The sequence below is a fragment of the Nuphar pumila genome, chromosome 14, assembly GCF_984573655.1.
Source record: "Nuphar pumila chromosome 14, dmNupPumi1.hap1.1, whole genome shotgun sequence".
Lineage (NCBI taxonomy): Eukaryota > Viridiplantae > Streptophyta > Magnoliopsida > Nymphaeales > Nymphaeaceae > Nuphar > Nuphar pumila.
Window position 1 is genome coordinate 82,529,926 of NC_143262.1, and position 19,756 is coordinate 82,549,681.

General features: G+C 37.5%; 1 protein-coding gene across 1 annotated transcript; it reads right to left on the reverse strand.

The window, feature by feature from the left end:
* Nucleotides 1-1,690: 1,690 nt before the first annotated feature.
* LOC149817132 (serine hydroxymethyltransferase 7-like) lies at nucleotides 1,691-16,589 on the reverse strand. Its single transcript, XM_089987234.1, has 4 exons — nucleotides 15,428-16,589; nucleotides 10,165-10,570; nucleotides 2,470-2,571; nucleotides 1,691-2,356 (listed from the first exon to the last, which is right to left on the reverse strand). The coding sequence occupies exons 1-4, from the start codon at nucleotides 16,448-16,450 to the stop codon at nucleotides 2,133-2,135; spliced, it is 1,755 nt and encodes a 584-aa protein (XP_089843360.1). The 5' UTR covers nucleotides 16,451-16,589; the 3' UTR covers nucleotides 1,691-2,132.
* Nucleotides 16,590-19,756: the final 3,167 nt, after the last annotated feature.

Genomic DNA, 19,756 nt, shown 5'->3' on the forward strand with positions numbered 1-19,756 from the left:
CACTCCCTCGGGAAGCACTTTACTCTTAGGTTTCCCTTTCAAGGAAAAGTGGCTACCTTTGGGTGGGGTTGTAACAAGCGCCCCCAAAAATATGTGCATTTATGGTTACTTTTTTACGATCCATGATGAGATGAAATGGATGTAGGGATGTAAATGGGCCGGATTCGGGTTGGATTTAGCCATCACGGAATCCAACCTAATTGGATCTGATATAATCAGATCCAAATTAATAGTCAGATGGGATCATACAAAACTGAATCTGGTTCCCACTAGATTAAAATCCTAAATTTACACATAATCAGAATTGAAATCAGACTCGGATGCAAAACTCAATACCGAATTTGAATATGATTATTAATGGAATCCGAATTTGGCTATTGCATTCAGATTCGGGTTGGATATCAGATTATATCCACCCCATTGACATCCCTAAATGCATGTATGTTGGGTCTTATGCAAGGTAACAAGGAGTGAAGAAAAGAAAATATCGATTCGTATGTGGGGGTAACAAAATGGGAAGAAAATGGTCTCATTTGAGAGAGAGAGAGAGAGAGAGAGAGAGAGGATGGGATATGAAAATTTTCACCTCTAGAACTGGAGAAATTTCTCATATGAATAATAGCTCAGGTTTTTTGAAAAAAATACTAGTTTGAAAATATTTTCTTTCCCATCTACACTTTTCATACCTTTTTCCCACTTCTAAACGTGGCCTTACATGGGATAAACTGTACCGTAGCATCCAAATGTCCAGATTTTCAGTTCCCAATTTTCAGTCGGCCAAAGAACCTTTACTGGTAGACTGCAACTGTAGAATCCTAAGCACAAGCACGAGCACGAGCAGGCCACAGTGTAGGTCCCATGATTTCCTCTGTTTGCTGTCGATCAATGTTGGAAACTCATTATGAATGTCTCTAATTTTTTCCCTAAATTATTATTCATTAACACCAAAAAAATGAACTTTTTTATTAGAAAACAATTAACATTTTCAAAAACTAAACATCCCAAACAATGGCGTTTTATACATAAGAAAAGTAGTACCTCTTAACCAACAGGGGCTCCGCCTTGTCTGGTAAGAGAAGCTAGTGCACGTCACCTTGTGTTGAGATGTTGCAAGTTCAAATCCCAATGCTATAGTCGTATAACTGGTAGGGGTCTGCCTAACCCCAACTTGCCTTTCAAAAAACCACAGTACCTCTTAAACCTTTTCATCTCTTATCTACCAGATGGGTTCGTCATTGCTTATTCACTAAAAACCATAGGTTATCAAATTAACTAGAAAATTAGATTTAAATTTTAATGCAATGCTAACTGTTGATTTTTAATTGCTCTAAAAACACATCTAAACATGAAAGGAACTGCATAATGCATGTTTCTACTAACTAAACTATATAAAAATATACATAACTTCTTCCAGATTAAGCAAACAATTATAGACCAACTTCAGGTGTTCAAGATCAGCTCATTTTTGTGGAGAGCGAAGCAGAGTACCAAGGCATGACAGAGCTCGAGCTAAATGAGCCAAAACGAGCCAAACACGAGTTGGCTCGTTTACAAAAGAATAGATTGTTTCAAAGCCAAAAGCAATAGGATTTAAACCCTATACCTACTGAGCCAAGCTCAGGTGGACTCTTTCACAACAAAAAAACATTGCTTCAAAGCTGGAAGTAACAAAATTTGATCTCTAAAACTGTAGATTACAAGGATGATTTATTCTCCACTGCATTGTATCAAATAAAACATATTGAATTACTACATAAGTTTGCACAAGCCAAACCAAGCATGTTCAGCTTGCCGAGCCTAACTGGGACCAGGGCACTAATGCACCGTGTCCCACCCACCACAACCCCAAGGAGCTGAAAACTTATGGAGCATGCAATTGCATCCCAACTAGGCTGGCAAGTTGTGACCCCACTCACCTAAGGCTTTTTAAGAATGCCAGGATGGCAGCAACAAAGACGGACATTTGCAGGTGCATATTGACCTCTCATCAAGAACAATAATGAAATGCAGTTTATTACCATATACACAAAATGAGGACATGAAAGGAACAGCCCAATCAAGCTCATCTTCCTCCATATCCAAGGAACCCCTACAAGCTCTTCGCTAAACTGCAGCAACCACGTCAACTCTCTTCACATGTCGAATGCAGGCAAAGCAAACTGTGCTGCAAAATTCTCGACATGGGTTCTGAGTTCAAGGGCATCCTTGTTGCTCTGAAGGCCCTTCAAGAAACCCTTCTGTAGTTTCCCGTGCTCCCTTTGTATGCCGATTGTGATCTGCGCTGCCTTAAGAAGAAACTCTGCGATCGTCCCAAAATCGTTTTCCAAACAACCCCTCGATGTCATTGCAGGGGTTCCTGATCAGGAAAAGAGCATGAGAGAGATCAACAAATACACACTTCGATTATAAAACGAGCACACACTTAACAATTGTGACAAAACGGTGCAAACGCTCAAATGATGATCGTACCAATCCTCACGCCGCCGGGGGAAACAGCACCATTATCACCAAATATTGCGCTTTTGTTTAGGCTAATGTGGCACATTTCACAAACCTTCTCATAGTTTTTACCTGAGAAGAGTTAAAGAGGGGAAAGGTCACAACCTGTACGACTGTATCATGAGTACAAGCCTCAACTACCAATCAATCTGATATCTATGTACTGGGCTGGGCTGGTCGGCAAACCCTATCCACAATGATACATGCATCTTACAGTTACACAAATAATTAAATACAGCTATGCAAATTCAGTAAACCGATGCAACTTTTGGGGACCACCAGAACATTTTTATCAAATGGAGTTGGCACCACATTGGTTACATAGTAATGGCAACCAGCCGGCATCTGAAGGCATATAAACTTGGCAGAGGATAAGAACCCCACTTGCTGAGGTTAGTCAAAAAAACAAACACTTATGTTTCAACATCACATGGGGTGCTAACTGGCAAACAATCAACCACAACCATATACCCTCATACCACATGATGTTTAAAAAATACAATTCATCATCTACCACTATGAAGCACAATGCTGATGGACATTAAAAACTGCAGGCGCAACAACTGTTCAACTTGCACGAAAAAGCACCAACGCATTCAAGCCAAAAGAATAGCGGTCAACTAGCAACAGAAAAGAGATACAAGATTGAAATCTTTGAAGAAGTTTGCCAGCTCTTTTAGGGGTGCTTCACAAACAAAAACACACATAGATCTTTAAGTCAATAATGCCCCTTAGTTGATGGTAAAATCAAGATGTCATTGAAGGCAAGTGTTTTACTCAATGATAAGAGTTGGCCTAAAGTCGACATTTACAGTAAAATACTCAGGACGTCAAAGTGTACACATTGACTGATAAAGGAGGGAAAAAGACATGATGAACTCTAAGCATCACAACAATAAGTAGTCATTCACTCGTCCAGATTACGTCATCCATGACATAGCACCCAAAGAAACAATAATTTTTCCTACCTTGTACATTCTAACAACCAGAGTAAACAAAACTATGGAGATGCTTTAACATATGTTTAAACCAGAGTTACTGAAAGCTTCTTAGATAGGTGGGAAGCTCGTTTACCGGAAACTCGCTTTGTTAACGCGATACTCCTAGCTTCCGAAACTTGATAGGAATCTCGATTCTCCCACATTTCTCCTATGCTTTCCACATGCTTCATCTATTCGTCTTATATGCTTTCTCACTCCAATTTTCATGTTTTTTATGTGTTTTCTCCTATGTCACATGGGTGCGGGTGCGAAACGGGTGCGGCTCAATTTCAAAAATTTTGGACACGGGGACACGGGTATATATATGTATATATATTTTTAAAAAAATATATCTAAAGACTCTGTTGTTGCAGTCTTTAGCAGACTGTGCAGTTGCCCAGTCTTTCTGCTAAAGACAGACTGCACAGTATATATATTTTAAAATATATATATATATATAAGATAATTTTTTTTTAGTTTTTATACATTTTTTATCCTAAAAATGGACAAAAATAGACTCAGTCAAAGTTGACCGAGTCCAAAATGTGGACGGACTCGGTCCAGGTGCGTTACCGAGTCCGACACCTGTTGACCGAGTCCGACCCGTGTCCGTGTCCGCACCCATGTCGGGGTGTGTCGACGCGAGTGCATCGCCTCCCAAGCCGAGTCTGTGTGACATAGGTTTTCTCTCACGCTTCCCACTCACTTTCATGTGCTTTCTCTAAATTGGCAATCATTATTTTTATATTTTGTTAAAAAATTAATTCTTACACTAAAAAAATCATAAAATTTAAGAATAGTCACTTTTACTTTAGTTTTTATTTGCATTCCATTTCGATTCTCATTCAATTCTTATATTGCTTTTTTTATTCCTCGCTTTCCGCTTCCTATACATTTTAAAATGCATCGATTCTCGCTTCCGCTTCCCGTATCATTTTCTGCTTCTTAGTCTGGCAACCTTGGTTTAAACAATTAGTTGTACTTTTTATTGCAATATATAAATTGCATAATAGTTCTTTCCAGGAAAAAAACAAAAAAAAAGGTCTGTCAATTGCAATGCTTGTGTAGCATAAAGCAATGCACTTGAAAAAAGTTGACCCATATTTGAGCTATAAAGGAGTAACTCAAGGCAAATGAAAAACCTTAAACAAGACAATCATGTAATTGAAATATTTATACACAATCATCAGAATTCCTGACATGAACTAAAACACCTATAGACTAAATTATCAGAATTCCTGTCATGCATTCTTAACATGCACAACAACCGTCAGTACTATAGAACAAATTTATGGTGTGCATATATATTTTTTTACGCAGCCCACATAGTGCCACTTGTTACATCCTGTCTATGTCACAAGGACTCGGCCAACCGGGTGCCACACCCACATCGACACGACGCGACGCGGGTGCGTGTGTGGCACCCGGTGCGATCAACCGGACCCTAGGTGCAGTCAACGCACCTAGGGTCATTTATGTCCATTTTTTGGACAAAAAAAAGGCCCGATGAAAAGGGCTGAGGGGAGGAGGATTAGGACACCCGAGTATTCCTCCTGAAGTCGACGACGACCCCAATGCCGACGACTCCTTCCAACCCCTCCTCCTCATGTACTCGTTCTTCGTCACTCTCACTGCCTCTCTTTCTCTCTATCTCTCTCACTCTCTCTTCGTCTCTCACTCTCACTGTCTCTCTCACTCGCTATCACTCTCACTCGCTCTCCGTCTCTCACCCTCACTGCCTCTCTTCTCTTTGTCTCTCTCACTCGCTCTCTCGCTCTCTGTCTCTCACTCTCACTGCCTCTCTTCTCTCTGTCTCTCTCACTCGCTCTTCGTCTCACTGTCTCTCTCACTCGACGGACAAATTTTCTATCGTTACTCCAGCAAACATATTTTCAGTAATATATTTTAGTGATTATATGTTTACTGTAGTGTAGTGTGAACTACTTAATTCTGTTGCCATTGGTCAGGAATCTAGTTTTGGATAGTGTAGTTTTGACCAAAAAATGCGACTTTTGTATGCTTTAATATTTATGAGAATTTTAAGCCACTAATTTTTAAGCCTTATAAGACCTTGCTTGTGCAATGTAATCGACCAATCCAGCAGCTGGTCCCCGTAAAACCGAACACATACATTGCATTTGTATGGCCAGATTTAAGAAAAAAAAAACATGAAAATCTTGGTTCATACTCAGGTAAACGTATTTGTAGTAAGTGTTCTAGAATAGGTTTACTTGAAATATGTTTTTCAAAGAGTGAACTAGGTTCCTCCAATGCTTGTTTTTTTTTGCGAATTCAATGTAGATGCAATTGGCATGTTTTTTTTTTGCTTGGAATAGACTCTCTGAGTGTCTACTTTTTGACAAAAAAATTACTTTTGGATGCTTGAATATTTATGAGAATTTTGAGCAGTTGATTTTCAAGCTTTAAAAGATCCTGCCTATATGTTGTAATTAGCTAATCTGAGAACAGGTTCACGTAAAATTGAGCATGTAGATCACGTCTGTATGGTGAGATTTAAAAAAAAACATAAAAAACCTACAAAAGTCTCGTGTTTATACTTTGTTAAACATATTTTTAGTAAACTTATTGGTGTCATTTCCTTTTTCTTAATGAATGGAGACTTAGAATTTTGCACTCAACATTATAAATAATGGATAAATCTTAATTGTGTGCATAATTGATTGATTTTAATATAAGTTATAACTTTTTTGTGCTTTCAAGACAAAATAACGGATAAAGGGAAAGGACTTGTATCATCCTCATCCCCACATGTGAGTTCTGCTGCTAGTGCTGATAGTTGTAGTGGGAGTGATGATCTGGGACCACTATGGGTACATGTAGATAAGCTTGCAAAAACTGGAGGAGAAGGTGGTGGAAACAAGAGATTTCGATGCAAGCTCTGTGAAAGAGATTTTGTTGAGTCTTACACAAAAGTTAAAAGCTCATTTGTTGAAGATATCAGGATATGGCATTTCAAGATGCAGAAGAGTTGATGAGGCAATGCAAAAATAATACAAGAAAATACAAAAATAATATGAGAAGAGGAAGACAATGAGTAATTTTTGTGCAATTAGAGTGCCATTTTTAAGTCACCAAGAAGATGTAAAAAAAAAAATGAATGGAGGAGGTAGAGGTAGAGGAACGATACAAGCATCATTCAATACATATGGAAGGGAGAAGATAGAAAAGTAGCAAGGTATTTTTATTCTAGTTCACTCCCATTTAATGCAGGTAGAAATCTTTATTGGAAGGATTTAGTTACTTCTTTGGCAAATTGTAATTTGAGTGACTATATACACCTGATCTCATAAAAACTATGAACCACACTTCTTGCAAAAGAGAGGGCAAATGTTCATAGATTGCTAGAAATTAAAAAAATATTCATGAGAGCAAAATGGAGTTTCCATTGTTTCTGATGGGTAGACAGATGTTTCAAAGGCATCCACTAATCAATTTCATTGCTTCTTCGCTTAATGACTCAATATTCTTGAAAGCAGTTGATATATCTGGGGAGTATAAAAATGTTGAGTATTTGAAGGAGTTGTTTATATAAGTAATAAAAGAAGTGGGTGATCAGAAAGTAGTACAAATCATAATAGACAACGCTCTAGTTTGTAAAAGTGCAGCATTAAGTTTGGAGAGTGAGTATTCTCATATTTTTTGGACTCTTTGCGTAGCACACAGCTTGAATCTGGCCCTTAAGAGCATCTGCAACCCCAAAGAAGAAGAAAATTCACCAACATATGCTCTATGTTCATAGATTGAAGAATTGAAAAAAAATGTCAAAAGCATTAAGAATTTTGTTGTCAACCATCATCATGATAATGTTATATTTAATAGGCATTCTGACATGAAATTGTTGAAGATGACTGAAACATGTTTTGCGTCCATCATTATGATGGTGAAGAGGATTAAGGAAGTGAAGAATGCTTTGGTTAACATAGTGACTGATGAGAAATTGACATTCTATCGTGTTGATGATGATGTCAAGGCTCAAGAAATTAAGAAATTTATTGTTGATGATGAGTTTTAGGACAGAGTCGTATATTTTCTTCAATTTACTCAACCTATTTGGGAAATGTTGAGAGAAGTTGATAAGGATGAGCCCATGCTTCACAAAGTTTATAAAATGTGGGATAATATGATTGAAAAAATACAAATTGTAGTTTTCAAGCATGAAAAAAAAATCTTGCATTTGATGATTCAGAAATTTTTTAACCATATTCATTCAGTTTTAATCAGAAGATGGGATAAGAGCAACATTCATTTGCATTAAATAAGCACATTCTCTTAATCCAAAATATTATGCAAAAAATGACAGGAATGTGGTATTGGTCGTGTCCCTCCAAATTTAGACCCAAAGCTATCAAGACATAGAAATATGTGTATGACAAGACTTTATCCAGAATTACATATTCTAAATCAAGTCACACAAGAGTTTGAAAATTTTGCATCTTTGAGATTATATGAACAGACATTACTCATGAGAAATGAGGATAATATAGATCCTATTACATGGTGGTCAACATTTGGATCAGAAACACCTCTTCTCCAATGTCTTGCATTGAGATTGTTATCTCAGCCTACTAGTTCATCATGTTGTGAACGAAATTAGAGCACATATTCTCAAATCCACAACATGAAGATAAACAAACTCACCAGCAAGCGTGTAGAGGATTTAGTATATGTTCATTCAAATCTTCAACTAATTTCGCAAACCAATAATGAATACAGGTACTAATTTGCTCTCTTAGTTATTTAACTATTTCTTAGTGTTTTCATTTAAATATACTTGTATTTAACATTTTCAAATTGGGTTTGTAATGCAGACAGGAATCATCCAAATTTTGGGATGTAAACCCATAAGAGTGTGACTTAAAGGGAGAGCATGATTTCAGCATTACAAACATAGATTTATCTGAGCCCAATCTTCCTTCTTACGATGCATTTGATGATGAAGAAGAAAATTATTATGATCAATTACCTCATCGTCATATGCGTTGAGTAGGATATACTTTTGATATGTAATTAGGCATTTTTTGCTTCTTTTGTTAGTATACTATATAATTTTATTTCTTTTTTGCTTTACTTATTTGATTGTTTTTATAATTGTGGTGTTGGTTTTTATGATGTAGAATAGAATTGTAGATTGTTAATTTGATTTATTGCATGCATGATGATGAATTGATTTGATGATATTGTGATAATTGTTTTTTATTTCATTAGTGTTAACATTGTTAATTGTTAAAACTTAAAAATTATATATATATATATATATATATATATATATATATATTGCCGCACCCAAGTTTTTTGAAAGTGACGCACCCGCACCCATGTGACATAGCATCCTGTCATTCACGTCATGTATACCATCTCCAGATTAAGTATCAAAGTCATAAGCTTTGTGCATAATGTTACTTGAAGAAACCTTTATAGGTCATCATTGCATTGTATACAAAAATTAAGGGTATGTTTGGAGCCTAAAAACATAAGGTCATAGTTTTCCTGAATGAAGATATTTTTATTTCTATTTACTGCTATATGCTAATATAATGATGTACTAAAATAGAGAGAAATAGGAAGAACTTCTTTCCTAATTTCATGAAACAGAGGGGAGTTACGTTCTATTTTCTAGGATAAAGAGGTTATAAAAGTGGGGAACGGAGAGTTTCCTACTTTTAAGGTCTTCAAATATTTACCTTTTACCTAAAATATTAAGCATGCTAGAAATTGGGTGAATAAGACAATGTTTCAATATCACGCAATATTTTGCAATATTAGAATGCGTCCAAATGTGACTTAAACTATTTAAAAATAGCATCAGAGAAACTAACTTATTCTGTAAAATACACTTCAAACTGAAAAATTGTGTTGGCTTTCAAGAAATAACTTTCAGTTAGAAAACTAACGTACATAAAAAATTGATTTTTTTATTGTAAAATTTTGGTGCATGGTGGGCCATTCACTTTTAAATTTCCCTTAAACCTGTCTAAAGATCAAAATCTCCTAATGTAACAGTAACATGCATTCCCCACTAAGAAAACAATAAAGATCACACTTATACCATCAGATCCGCAAAACATTCAGTGTGATATTAGAAAATCGATGAGCCCAATAGATAGAAATCCATCCATACGAGTCATGGGAAACATGCAAAATAAGATTATCAAATAAGGTCTCTTAAACATTCATCACACAGACACCAATATCTTGAGCAAAGGCTATTTAGTTTTCTATAAACTCAGTAAAAAAAGAAATTTTTTTAAAAAGGAAAAACTAGCAATAATTTTAATTAGTGTCTGTTTCAAAAGAAACAATGTTCAGAAGAAATCTACATTTATCAATAACATAGAAAATCAAATTGCAATTTTAAAATAACCATTGTTTGCTACTTTCTAAGGATTCTCAGGGAATTTCCAGATGTTAATGTCATTTTATTTAAATATATTGTAATATTTTTCTTTTTCACTTTTAAAAAAGCAATATTCTCAAAATATTGCTAATATTGGTGACTTTGCTAGCAACCAATTTAATTGCACCCAAACCACCAAAAACAGCAGAAACAAGAGGAAACATATGGCATAGTGCAATGCAGGTCTAAAGATTTCGTTCACCAGTCTGACATCAGAAACACTCAATGGAGAGTGGCAACACGGCATAATAGATTAAAGTTGATCTTTACCTGTTAAACCCAGAGGCCTTAAATCCCATAATAGCAAATGATTATCTGTGCCTCCAGTAACCAGCCTGCATTTTCTTCTAAGCAAAGCAGCTGCCAAAGCTTGAGCATTTTTCTTCACTTGTTGCATGTATGCTTTGTACTCAGGGCTGACAACCTTTTTCAAGGCTACCGCAAGAGCAGCAATGTGGTTATTGTGAGGTCCACCTTGTAATGATGGGAATACGGCAAAATTTATCCTTTCTTCAAAATCATACTGGTCATTTTCATCTGACTGAAAACCACACAACCCTCGTTTCCTTGGTTTCATGCCTTTCCTGTAAAAAATTATTCCTCCCCGCGGACCTCGGAGGATTTTGTGAGTTGTTGATGTAACAATATCACAATAATCAAATGGGCTTAAACATTCCTGCAGGCAACACCATATTGAACAAATTAGTAACTACCGAACAAAAGTTTCAATATTCACTATTATGCATGGATGTTTAAATATGTCCTCCAAGTTCCAACTGCCAAAATACGAGGGTGCATACCATACAGTTAGTTCATGAAAGGATGAAGCAACTCAAGCTGAAGGCATGTTTTCTATTGCATGCAGTGTTATTAAAAACGCACCTCAAGGCACAAAAAAGCACGCCTCGCCTCAAGGTGAGGGGCTTTATGCCTTGAGGCACATGTACAAAGCGCAACAGCCCCAAGGTGTACACCTCATACGCCTTGAGGTGCACACCTCAAGGCGAGGCGCGCCTCAAACCGAGGCATACACGCCATGAATTTTTTAGTCAAATGAGGGTCAAAGCCCTCATTTGACAAAAAAATAGGGTTTTTTTAAAGCAGTTTTAACTAAGCTGCTAGTAAAAAGGGCATTTACTACCATGTTCAAGCCCGTTGACTGTAAGTACGTCCGGCAAAGCCAACACGACTAGGTCTCTAATCCTAGGGGTGGTTTCTATGTGTAAATATAAAAAAAAAGGGCATCAGAGGTGTCAATGGGTTGGTGTTAAAAAACCGCGAGCAAGAAACAACCGAAGGAAACAAAATACAGCAAGAACACACAGATTTATGTGGAAAAATCTCCCCTCAAATCCGAGAGGGAGTAAAAAACCATGACCGCCCAGAAGAAAAACTTTATTGCTCTTTCTCGACAGATACAAGAGAGAAAGAAAAAAAAGAATTTATACAAGGCAAGGGCGACAGCCCTAAACCTAAACAAATCGGGTCTGATCCATAAGATACTGGGTCTCAAACATAAGCCCAAAAAACATCTTCTGAGACCCATGCCGGGAGGAGCCCCCGAACCCCCCTTACTGCAAGGGCAAAAACTCTGAATCAGGCTCCACAACTCATCAGTTGGACCTATGTTAAAATGAGTGGGTCCAAACCTGAATTCGACTAAGTAATGTAGGTATCATATCAAGATTCGGGTTTAACTGGATTTTTATAAGAAAAACTATACCCAAATCCGATAAAAATTACATAAACTAGACCCAGTCGATACCTGGCAAAATAATATTTTTAATTATTTTACATTGAAAATTTGAGAATCTTAACCAAAACTCCGGTCAGACATGGTTTGGTATAAAATTTTATAAACCATACCCAACCCATATAATAATCGGACCTCATGGGTCCAACCTGAATAATTAATCAGAATCCCTTCTTTGCAACCAAACTCTGGCCCTATAAGATCCAATATGTCTCAGGATCGGGTCATACCCAATCCATTGACACCCTTAGTAGGAGGTTCACCAATTTGCAGTCTAATAGACACTCAAAGCAACCACGTTAATGAAGTCATTGAGATTAGTTGCTTTGTTTCACAGAAAATTAATATCATCGTGTCAACTTCTTCAATGTATTCAATTTCGTAGGAGCAATAATCTCTTCTAGAATGTGACGTTAAACCGTTTTAGTGGCAAAATCAAGTCATGCAATTGCATGCAGTCACAACACTGATTATATGTATGGAAATGAAAACATGGATTTTCTAATATATATATATATATATAAACATTTGGTTGTTAATGCTAAAATGCATTTTCTAATTATGACATGATATTGTTAATGCTAATATGCATTTCGTTGTTAATGTTAATTTTTTATTTAATGAATGCTCTATGTTTTATTTCTTAGATACTTACATAGATCAAGTTGTTGCATTAATGTTATTTTTACGTGTTAATCTCATATTTTTTAAGTATTTATTTGAGATTTTTTATTTCTTGTTGGTTGTTGCTTCATCAATAAAGAATTTTTTATTTATTTATAATTTTAGATATTTTTTACAGTTTTTTTAAGTTTTAAAAAAAAAAACTTTGAGGCTTACGCTTTACGCCTCGGCCTCAGATTTTGGTGGAGCGCCTCGCTACGCCTCGACGCTTTTCACAACACTAATTGCATGAGCCATCATACATACACATGTGTCAAAGTACCTTGATAAATGCATGATCCAAGTGTTGTTTACTAGCAACTCGACCATGTCGGACACATTTACAGGGTCAGATTTGTGAAAAAAACTGAAAACACCTGTTCACTCGCGGTAGGCCAGAAAAGTGGTAGGCAGTATTTTACAAAATACTATTAAGTTACGGGTTGTTAAGTACGAAATAAAAATCTAAAGCATGTCAAAAATATATAGTTAATTATCAAATAATGATCAACAAATATTTAGTTATCAGTACACACTTTTGATGCCGAGCATAGACTATACATTGGTTAGACCATAAGATGGGTAAAATGGGTCAAGTTTGAAACATAGTTGACTCATACCTAGGACTACCCAGTTACCAGTATGGGTATGACGTAGGTAAAGGGGGCCTAATAGAAGTACTCATGTTACATAGCTAGCGACCATTTTTCTCCCCACAATACTACCCATTGCCACCATAATTACACCTCTATATGAATATAATGTGTAATACCTGGAGAACCTACAAATCCATGAAAAGCAAGTTTTTTTTTGCACTTTTAGGGTTTTGGCCCGTCTATCAAAAGAACAATAGCGGTCATGTTTGGTATTTCTCTCCACTCTTCATCATGTACTACTGAAAAAATGCAGGATTTCACAATATTAAGGGTGCCTAGCCAATACAACGATGAGAACGAGAATACTTACCTGGCCCACAATTCCCACAACTACATGATGTGGGGAACAAAACTCAAGTCCTCTCAAATTCCTACAAAGTGGACAATTTTAGACTTTTCAAATAGAACCCCCTTGACAATCTATATAGATGTTAAAGAGGATGCAGAGGACCTTGGAATCCACAAAAACTACCAAATCTCATTCTCCCAAGCATCGAGAATATCCTCATTAATGAGGTGCCCATTTCTCTCCTAACCCAAATGCACAATAAAAGTGTAGGGTGATTCACTCTTGTCTCTGGCGAAAGAGGTATTTGTTGTACTAAATTATAATGCTACCAACTTCCCCTAGCACATACAGCTGACAAAGTTCTCCAAATACGTCACACTAAATTGTAATGCCATCAACTTCCCTTCACAGCTTCAATCAAGCCTAGTCTTTCAGACTACATTTCGATGCACCTGGTGGTAGTGAGATATAATCCCATTGATTCAACTTTTATCATGTTTGGATACTTAAAATATCTCAGAAAGACACATAATTTTTGCAGAGGAAATATATATGCCACCCGAGACAGTGTGTATGTGCATGCATGTCATGAGCTAAATATATTCAAACCAAATATCAAGAATGCAGTCCACTATTAGTTTTAGAAAGCAAAGACAAAGGATGATAAGCTGTCAGCACACTGACAAAGATTAAGAAAGATTGATAGAACAAGTATGGCAAAACATACATATGTTTGGCTTGGAACGAAACAGCAAGAGCATAAGGAAACTTAAACCTAAGACAAAATGCTAGCAGCCCAAGACCAAAATAACCAGGTAATCCAATTTTAAGAGTCAGTAAAATGTTACAATATGCAACTTCATATCTTGAAATGCTAGCAGACCATGACCCAAGTAACCAGGTAATGCAATTTTTAAGGGTTCGGAAAATGTTACAACGTGCAACTTTATATCTTTTTTTTTTAAAGGCAAGCTGGGGTTAGGCAGACCCCCACCAGTTATAATGTGCAACTTTATATCTTGGTTCACTGCTCTATAGCAAATTGGCTTTCTGTGCAATGAAAATAGAATAACATGGTTCAAATGCACATATGAGTTAGATTTACATGTATGCCTCCATCAGTAGCACATTCCCCATATATTCAGTTTCAATAACTGGTTTGTACCAGCTTTAATGGTTACAACCTATAACTTCATCCCTTGGTAGTTGATATTTAGGAAATTCATTTCCAATAGAGAATAAATTTTCAGTTTTATACTCTTTTGGTCAGTGGGGGTGGAAGAGATCTGATGATTGTGCTATAGGAAGTTCACACTAATTTCAATGTCCAATATGCAGAGTTCCTATCCTATTACAATCATAGTTTCTATTCTAACTTTTTTTACACCAAAAAAATTAAAAAATAGGACTTCACTTTGTTAAACTAGGCAGATAAGTTTAAAAGAGAGTGACACTCATTTGTTTGAATTTAGATAAACATGAAAAAAGAGAAACAAAAACAACCAACGAGTCATAAGCACATGAATACAACCATGGAAATGAGGAGAAAGAAAATAACTTCCATACATGACAAACAAATTTGACCTCAGTAACATGTGGTTCAAGTTAATACAGGTAAAAAAACATCACAAAAAAATGTACTCTTAAATTTCCATGACTCATAGTACATCAATGAAAAAGTTAACGTATTGCTAGTAGATCACATACAACACCTGCAGATTATAACATATGAGCATCTGTGAAGCAGAACACATAAAAAATACATTTTTTATAGTCCACAAAAATTACAAACTGATAAGTAAAACTTATAAGTATCAAAGAGCTGATCTTATTGCATCTGCTATCGCCAGCAAATTTGGGACGTGTTTGGCTCCAATGACAAAGTTTATAAAATGTATCAAGAATCATCGACAACTGATACTCAATAAAAACAATCAGAATTGCCCAATGTTTCCCAATCCCAAATTTGCAGATTGCAGAAACAGAGAAACCGTTAGCACATCAAACAAACGGACCATCGAACAACAGAAAAAAAATACTTTTGCAGAGGCGGACACCCAACAATGATTTTATGCTAACAAACAGTTAGGGTGCATCACAATGATCTAGTTTAGCAAATAAAACCAAACCAACCAAACCAACAGCTTGTGTCATTACATTTCCAGTTCATACCTTGGCAGCCACAAGACCGCTAATATGAGCCATGTCGCACATCAATACGGCTCCACACTTATCAGCAATCTGCCGGAAACGTGCATAATCCCATTCTCGTGGATACGAGCTTCCACCACATATTAATATCTTGGGGCGAAAATCGAGAGCCGTCTCCTCCAATTTCTCATAGTCCATGTATCCTGTGTTAGGGTTTACCTTATACGGAAGGCTCTCAAAGAAGATTGACGCACCGGAAACCTTCTTCCCGCTCGGCGTATAGTACCCATGACTCAAATGCCCACCGGACGGTAAATCCAAGCCCATGATTCGATCCTTGGGAAGAAGAAGGCCCGTGAAAACGGCAAAATTCGACGAGGTGCACGAGTATGGCTGGACATTCACCCCCCACTTCCCGGGATCGAGATGAAAAGCTGCCAACGCCCGCTCATGGCAAAGCAATTCGATCTGATCAATGAATTCGTTGCCTGTGTAGTACTTGGCCCCCGGCAACCCTTCTGAGTACTTGTTCGTCAGGTGGCTCCCGAGCGCCTCGAGCACGCCCCTGCACACGAAATTCTCCGACGCGATGAGCTCGATCCCCTTAAACTGCCGCTGTTTCTCCTTCTCCATGACCTCCCAGACGTCCGGGTCTGCCGCTGCCAGCGGCTGGTTCGCCCACGCCCTCACGGCCGCCCTCCTCGCCTCCATCTCCACGCCCCACTGATTGCTAGTTGACGCCGAGCTCGAACACCTGGAATCAGGCCGCAAGAAGGACGGAGCCAGCGGGGGTGAGGGCTCCGCCTCCCTCTGGCGCTTCAGGCGCATGGAGTACCCAAGAATTTTGAACTCCTCCTTGTCCCAGTCCTGATCGGAATCCGCCTTGATCTCGGCGCTCACAGGCTGGTCGAGCAACTGGAGGGGGATCCGGTGAAAGTTACCGCAGAGCGATATCGAGTCGTCGGTTATCGGTGTCCGCAGCAGCGGCGGGCTAAGCGGCCGGAACCCTAGCGACAGAGTCGACTGCGAGTCCGATAGATCCATCGCCGCCACCTTGAAACCAAAAAAACCTAACCCAAAATGGAATTTTCTCTCGATCGGAACCGTTCGAAACCCCAGGAAGAGCGCAAAGGGCTTCTCCTTCTCCTTCCTTGAGCTCTGGTTTCACGGAGAGGGACAGCAATAGCAGCAACAGTAACACCGGAGGAAGCGGCAGCAGCGGCACCGGAACTGGTGGAAGAAGGTGGTGGTGGATTCCATGAAACTGGAAACCCTAAAGAAGAATGAAAAACACAGAGAAAGAGGGGATGAAGAGGAGGAGGAGGAGGAGCTGTTGACCTTCTCTCTGCGGGAAAGAATGTACGGCCAGCCGGTGACCAGACGGTGAGGGGAAGCATCTGAGCCGGATGCAGGACGGGATGACCGGCGCTAGGCAGTCACCTGCCGCGGACGAGAAATGGTTGCACGAGGTCCGCCCTCATATACGCTACTAGGCATCTCTCGTTTTACCCATCCGATTCGAGGGAAGATCACGTGCAATGTTGTTGCAAACTTCTAGTGTGCTGCTGCACCATCTTTGGGATACAGGCTTACACCCTATCACCTGTGGGTCCCAACAGCAGGTGATCAGGTGCGGAAGCACACTTTAAGTGTGCAACACCATTGCACCGGATCTCAATTCCAAAAAAGGTGACCCCAAACGTGAGTGGGTCTACCAAAACACCAACTGAGTGAGTTCGGGTTGGTCCTCCTAACCCGGTTCAGTTTGCTTCCTTTCATGTGGGGGGTTGGTGGGGTCAACCCCCAGCGCGTGCCCTATCATAATTAGTCAGCTAATAGCATCCGAGGAGCCACGTAGGATGAGCATCGGTATGCACGAAGTCTCGGGTCGGATCTAGGCAATATTGAATCTGACTTAATCGCATCTAACATAATCAGTGAAAAGATTAGGTGCAACATGATTGCACAAATATTTGTGCATTAAGCACCTGTTCACCATCCATCTTGGGGACAGGGCCTATCTGTTGTGGGCCCCATGGCCTGATGGAGGGCAATCAGGTGCTTAATGCACAAGTTTTGTGCTGCACCCAATCAGGACTCCTTGAATTCAAACTCCGAGTCGGGTAACCACGTTCAGACAAAACTGAATCTGAACCGGATTTGCTCAAAATCCACAATTACGTGTATTTGGATTTGGAGTTTAGCAGGGTTTGGATTTTTCTCATATCTGGATGCAAAAGTTGAATTTTTCTCTTGTCTGAATGCAAAAGTTGATAATGAATTTAAATCCAATTACTAATCAAAGAAAGAAAGACACTCCCACTATATCGTTTTTTAGGGGAAAAAGTTGTTGGAGAACCTAATGATTTCCCCCAGTGATACTTTTTACTGGGCATTCAAAACACCACCCTATATGTGAAAATGCAATTAGATTAGAAATCTGACTTAGATCCGGCCTAAACTACTGATCAAATTATGTGAATCCAAGTCCAATCCAAATCCAAATTTTGATCCTACTCAAAGATCTGAATCTAAAAATGATATATCTAATTGGATTGAATATCTGATGCAGAGCAAGAGCAAAACTTATCTGGGTTTATGGGTTCATTTGGATCCGGTTTAAAATTTTAAACTTTTTCTATCACAACTTTGTAGTTCATTAGGATCAACAAGTTTCTTAACTGATGTTTACCGAAATCGATAAGTTAGATATACTTACACTACAAGGATGAGGGTGAATAGTGGTGATTTTTCTCACTTCTTATTGCTCTATTTCTCACCGCTATTGGCCTATAACGGCGAGAATTATCGTCGTTAAGTCACCGTAAATAAATAGTCTTTGTTGATCAATAATTGTGACATTTATAGGTTGTCATTAAAGGTGACCTAACACCAGCAAGATTACTCACCAAAATTGGGAACACTAATACCAGCAAAGTAGCCTATAACACGAGATTATTTTAGCGACGACATACCCTATAAAGGCGAGATCTTTAGATCGTTATTATAAGATATAAACATGCAAATTAAAATCTACTAATTAGTTTTAAAAAAAAATTATATTCAAAGATATACACTTCAACAACACTTCAAATATATTAAAACATACATTTAATAAAAACAACATTACACTTCAAACATACATTCTCAAACATTCAATACACTTCAAACATACATTCAACAAAAACTTTCAAAAAATAAACATATACTTAAAAAACACAAACCCCCCTACATCCTCTCGGCGCCTTCAACAAAAACAATTCAAATACAAACTCAACTACATCATTTCTAGGTCTGCAATAAACACATTTCAAATACAAATTTCTTACACTTCGTTTCATCATCTCTAAACTAGAAACAAATATATACACTTCTAATATTCACATAAATCAAAATTTAATTATAACAATTGTAGTGAAGAGTTAATTCATCAAAACATATGTACTTCTCATATAAGTAAAAAGTTTAAAATTTTTATATCTATTATGGGGGTTTATGTCTTTGCACATTCATGAAGGTTTGCATCTCCTCTTTGAGCTTCCTAGTTGCTTATCTCTCTTGCATCATTTTATCTCTTAATTGTTGGACCTCCAATTGTGTCGCTTTCAGCTGAGTAGATAGCTATAAAATTCGAGCCTAAATGAAGTATGATGGTTTGCATGGAAAAAAAAATGCATACATCCACATCACATGTCTGTATTGCTCACCAAGGACCTTGGTAAAGACGTATTGTTGTGTCATCAATGACCTTTCTTATGAAAAGAGATGCTGAATTTTCAATCTTCACATATTGCAACTTCATCTGGATGTCGTTAACAATTGGTTATCAGTAACTAATTATAATGTTCAAAATAAAATGAATGGATGTGACACTACGAAGTGTGAGTTACTTACAAAGGTGTCTTCTGCTTCACTATAGATGAATGTCATATGATCTGAATGAGTGTGTGTCTCTTTATAGAATGCACTTATCGTCGGTTTCTGTCCATCTATTTCAGTTTATAAATAACAAATTAAGAATTCATTAGATCAAACATATTTAACATTATATTATATAAAAAATAAACTTAGAGAATAAGAAATTTACCATCGTATGATATCTCTAAAGGTATAAAGACAATCCACTAATATGTCAGAGTGTCTAGTTTGCTCTATTCTTCAAATTTTTCTTCGATGCCTATTGTTAACCAAATAAAGATTAATTAGTAAACAAAAAATTAAAAATTTTGAATATTTATTTATTTATAAATATACATCCAATATTTACCATCCAATAGTCTTCGATGAAAAACGTGCAAATCCATTTTCACTCACAAAAGTTGAATCTATCAAAAGAATGTTATTATACTA

Excerpts from the sequence above, each read along its gene's own strand:
- LOC149817132 (XM_089987234.1), bottom strand. The coding sequence starts at position 16,450 with ATGGATCTATCGGACTCGCAGTCGACTCTGTCGCTAGGGTTCCGGCCG. Across the intron at positions 10,571-15,427 it reads GCGGTCTTGTGGCTGCCAAG|GAATGTTTAAGCCCATTTGA; the intron begins GTATGAACTGGA and ends TGTTGCCTGCAG. Across the intron at positions 2,357-2,469 it reads CCCCGGCGGCGTGAGGATTG|GAACCCCTGCAATGACATCG; the intron begins GTACGATCATCA and ends TTTCCTGATCAG.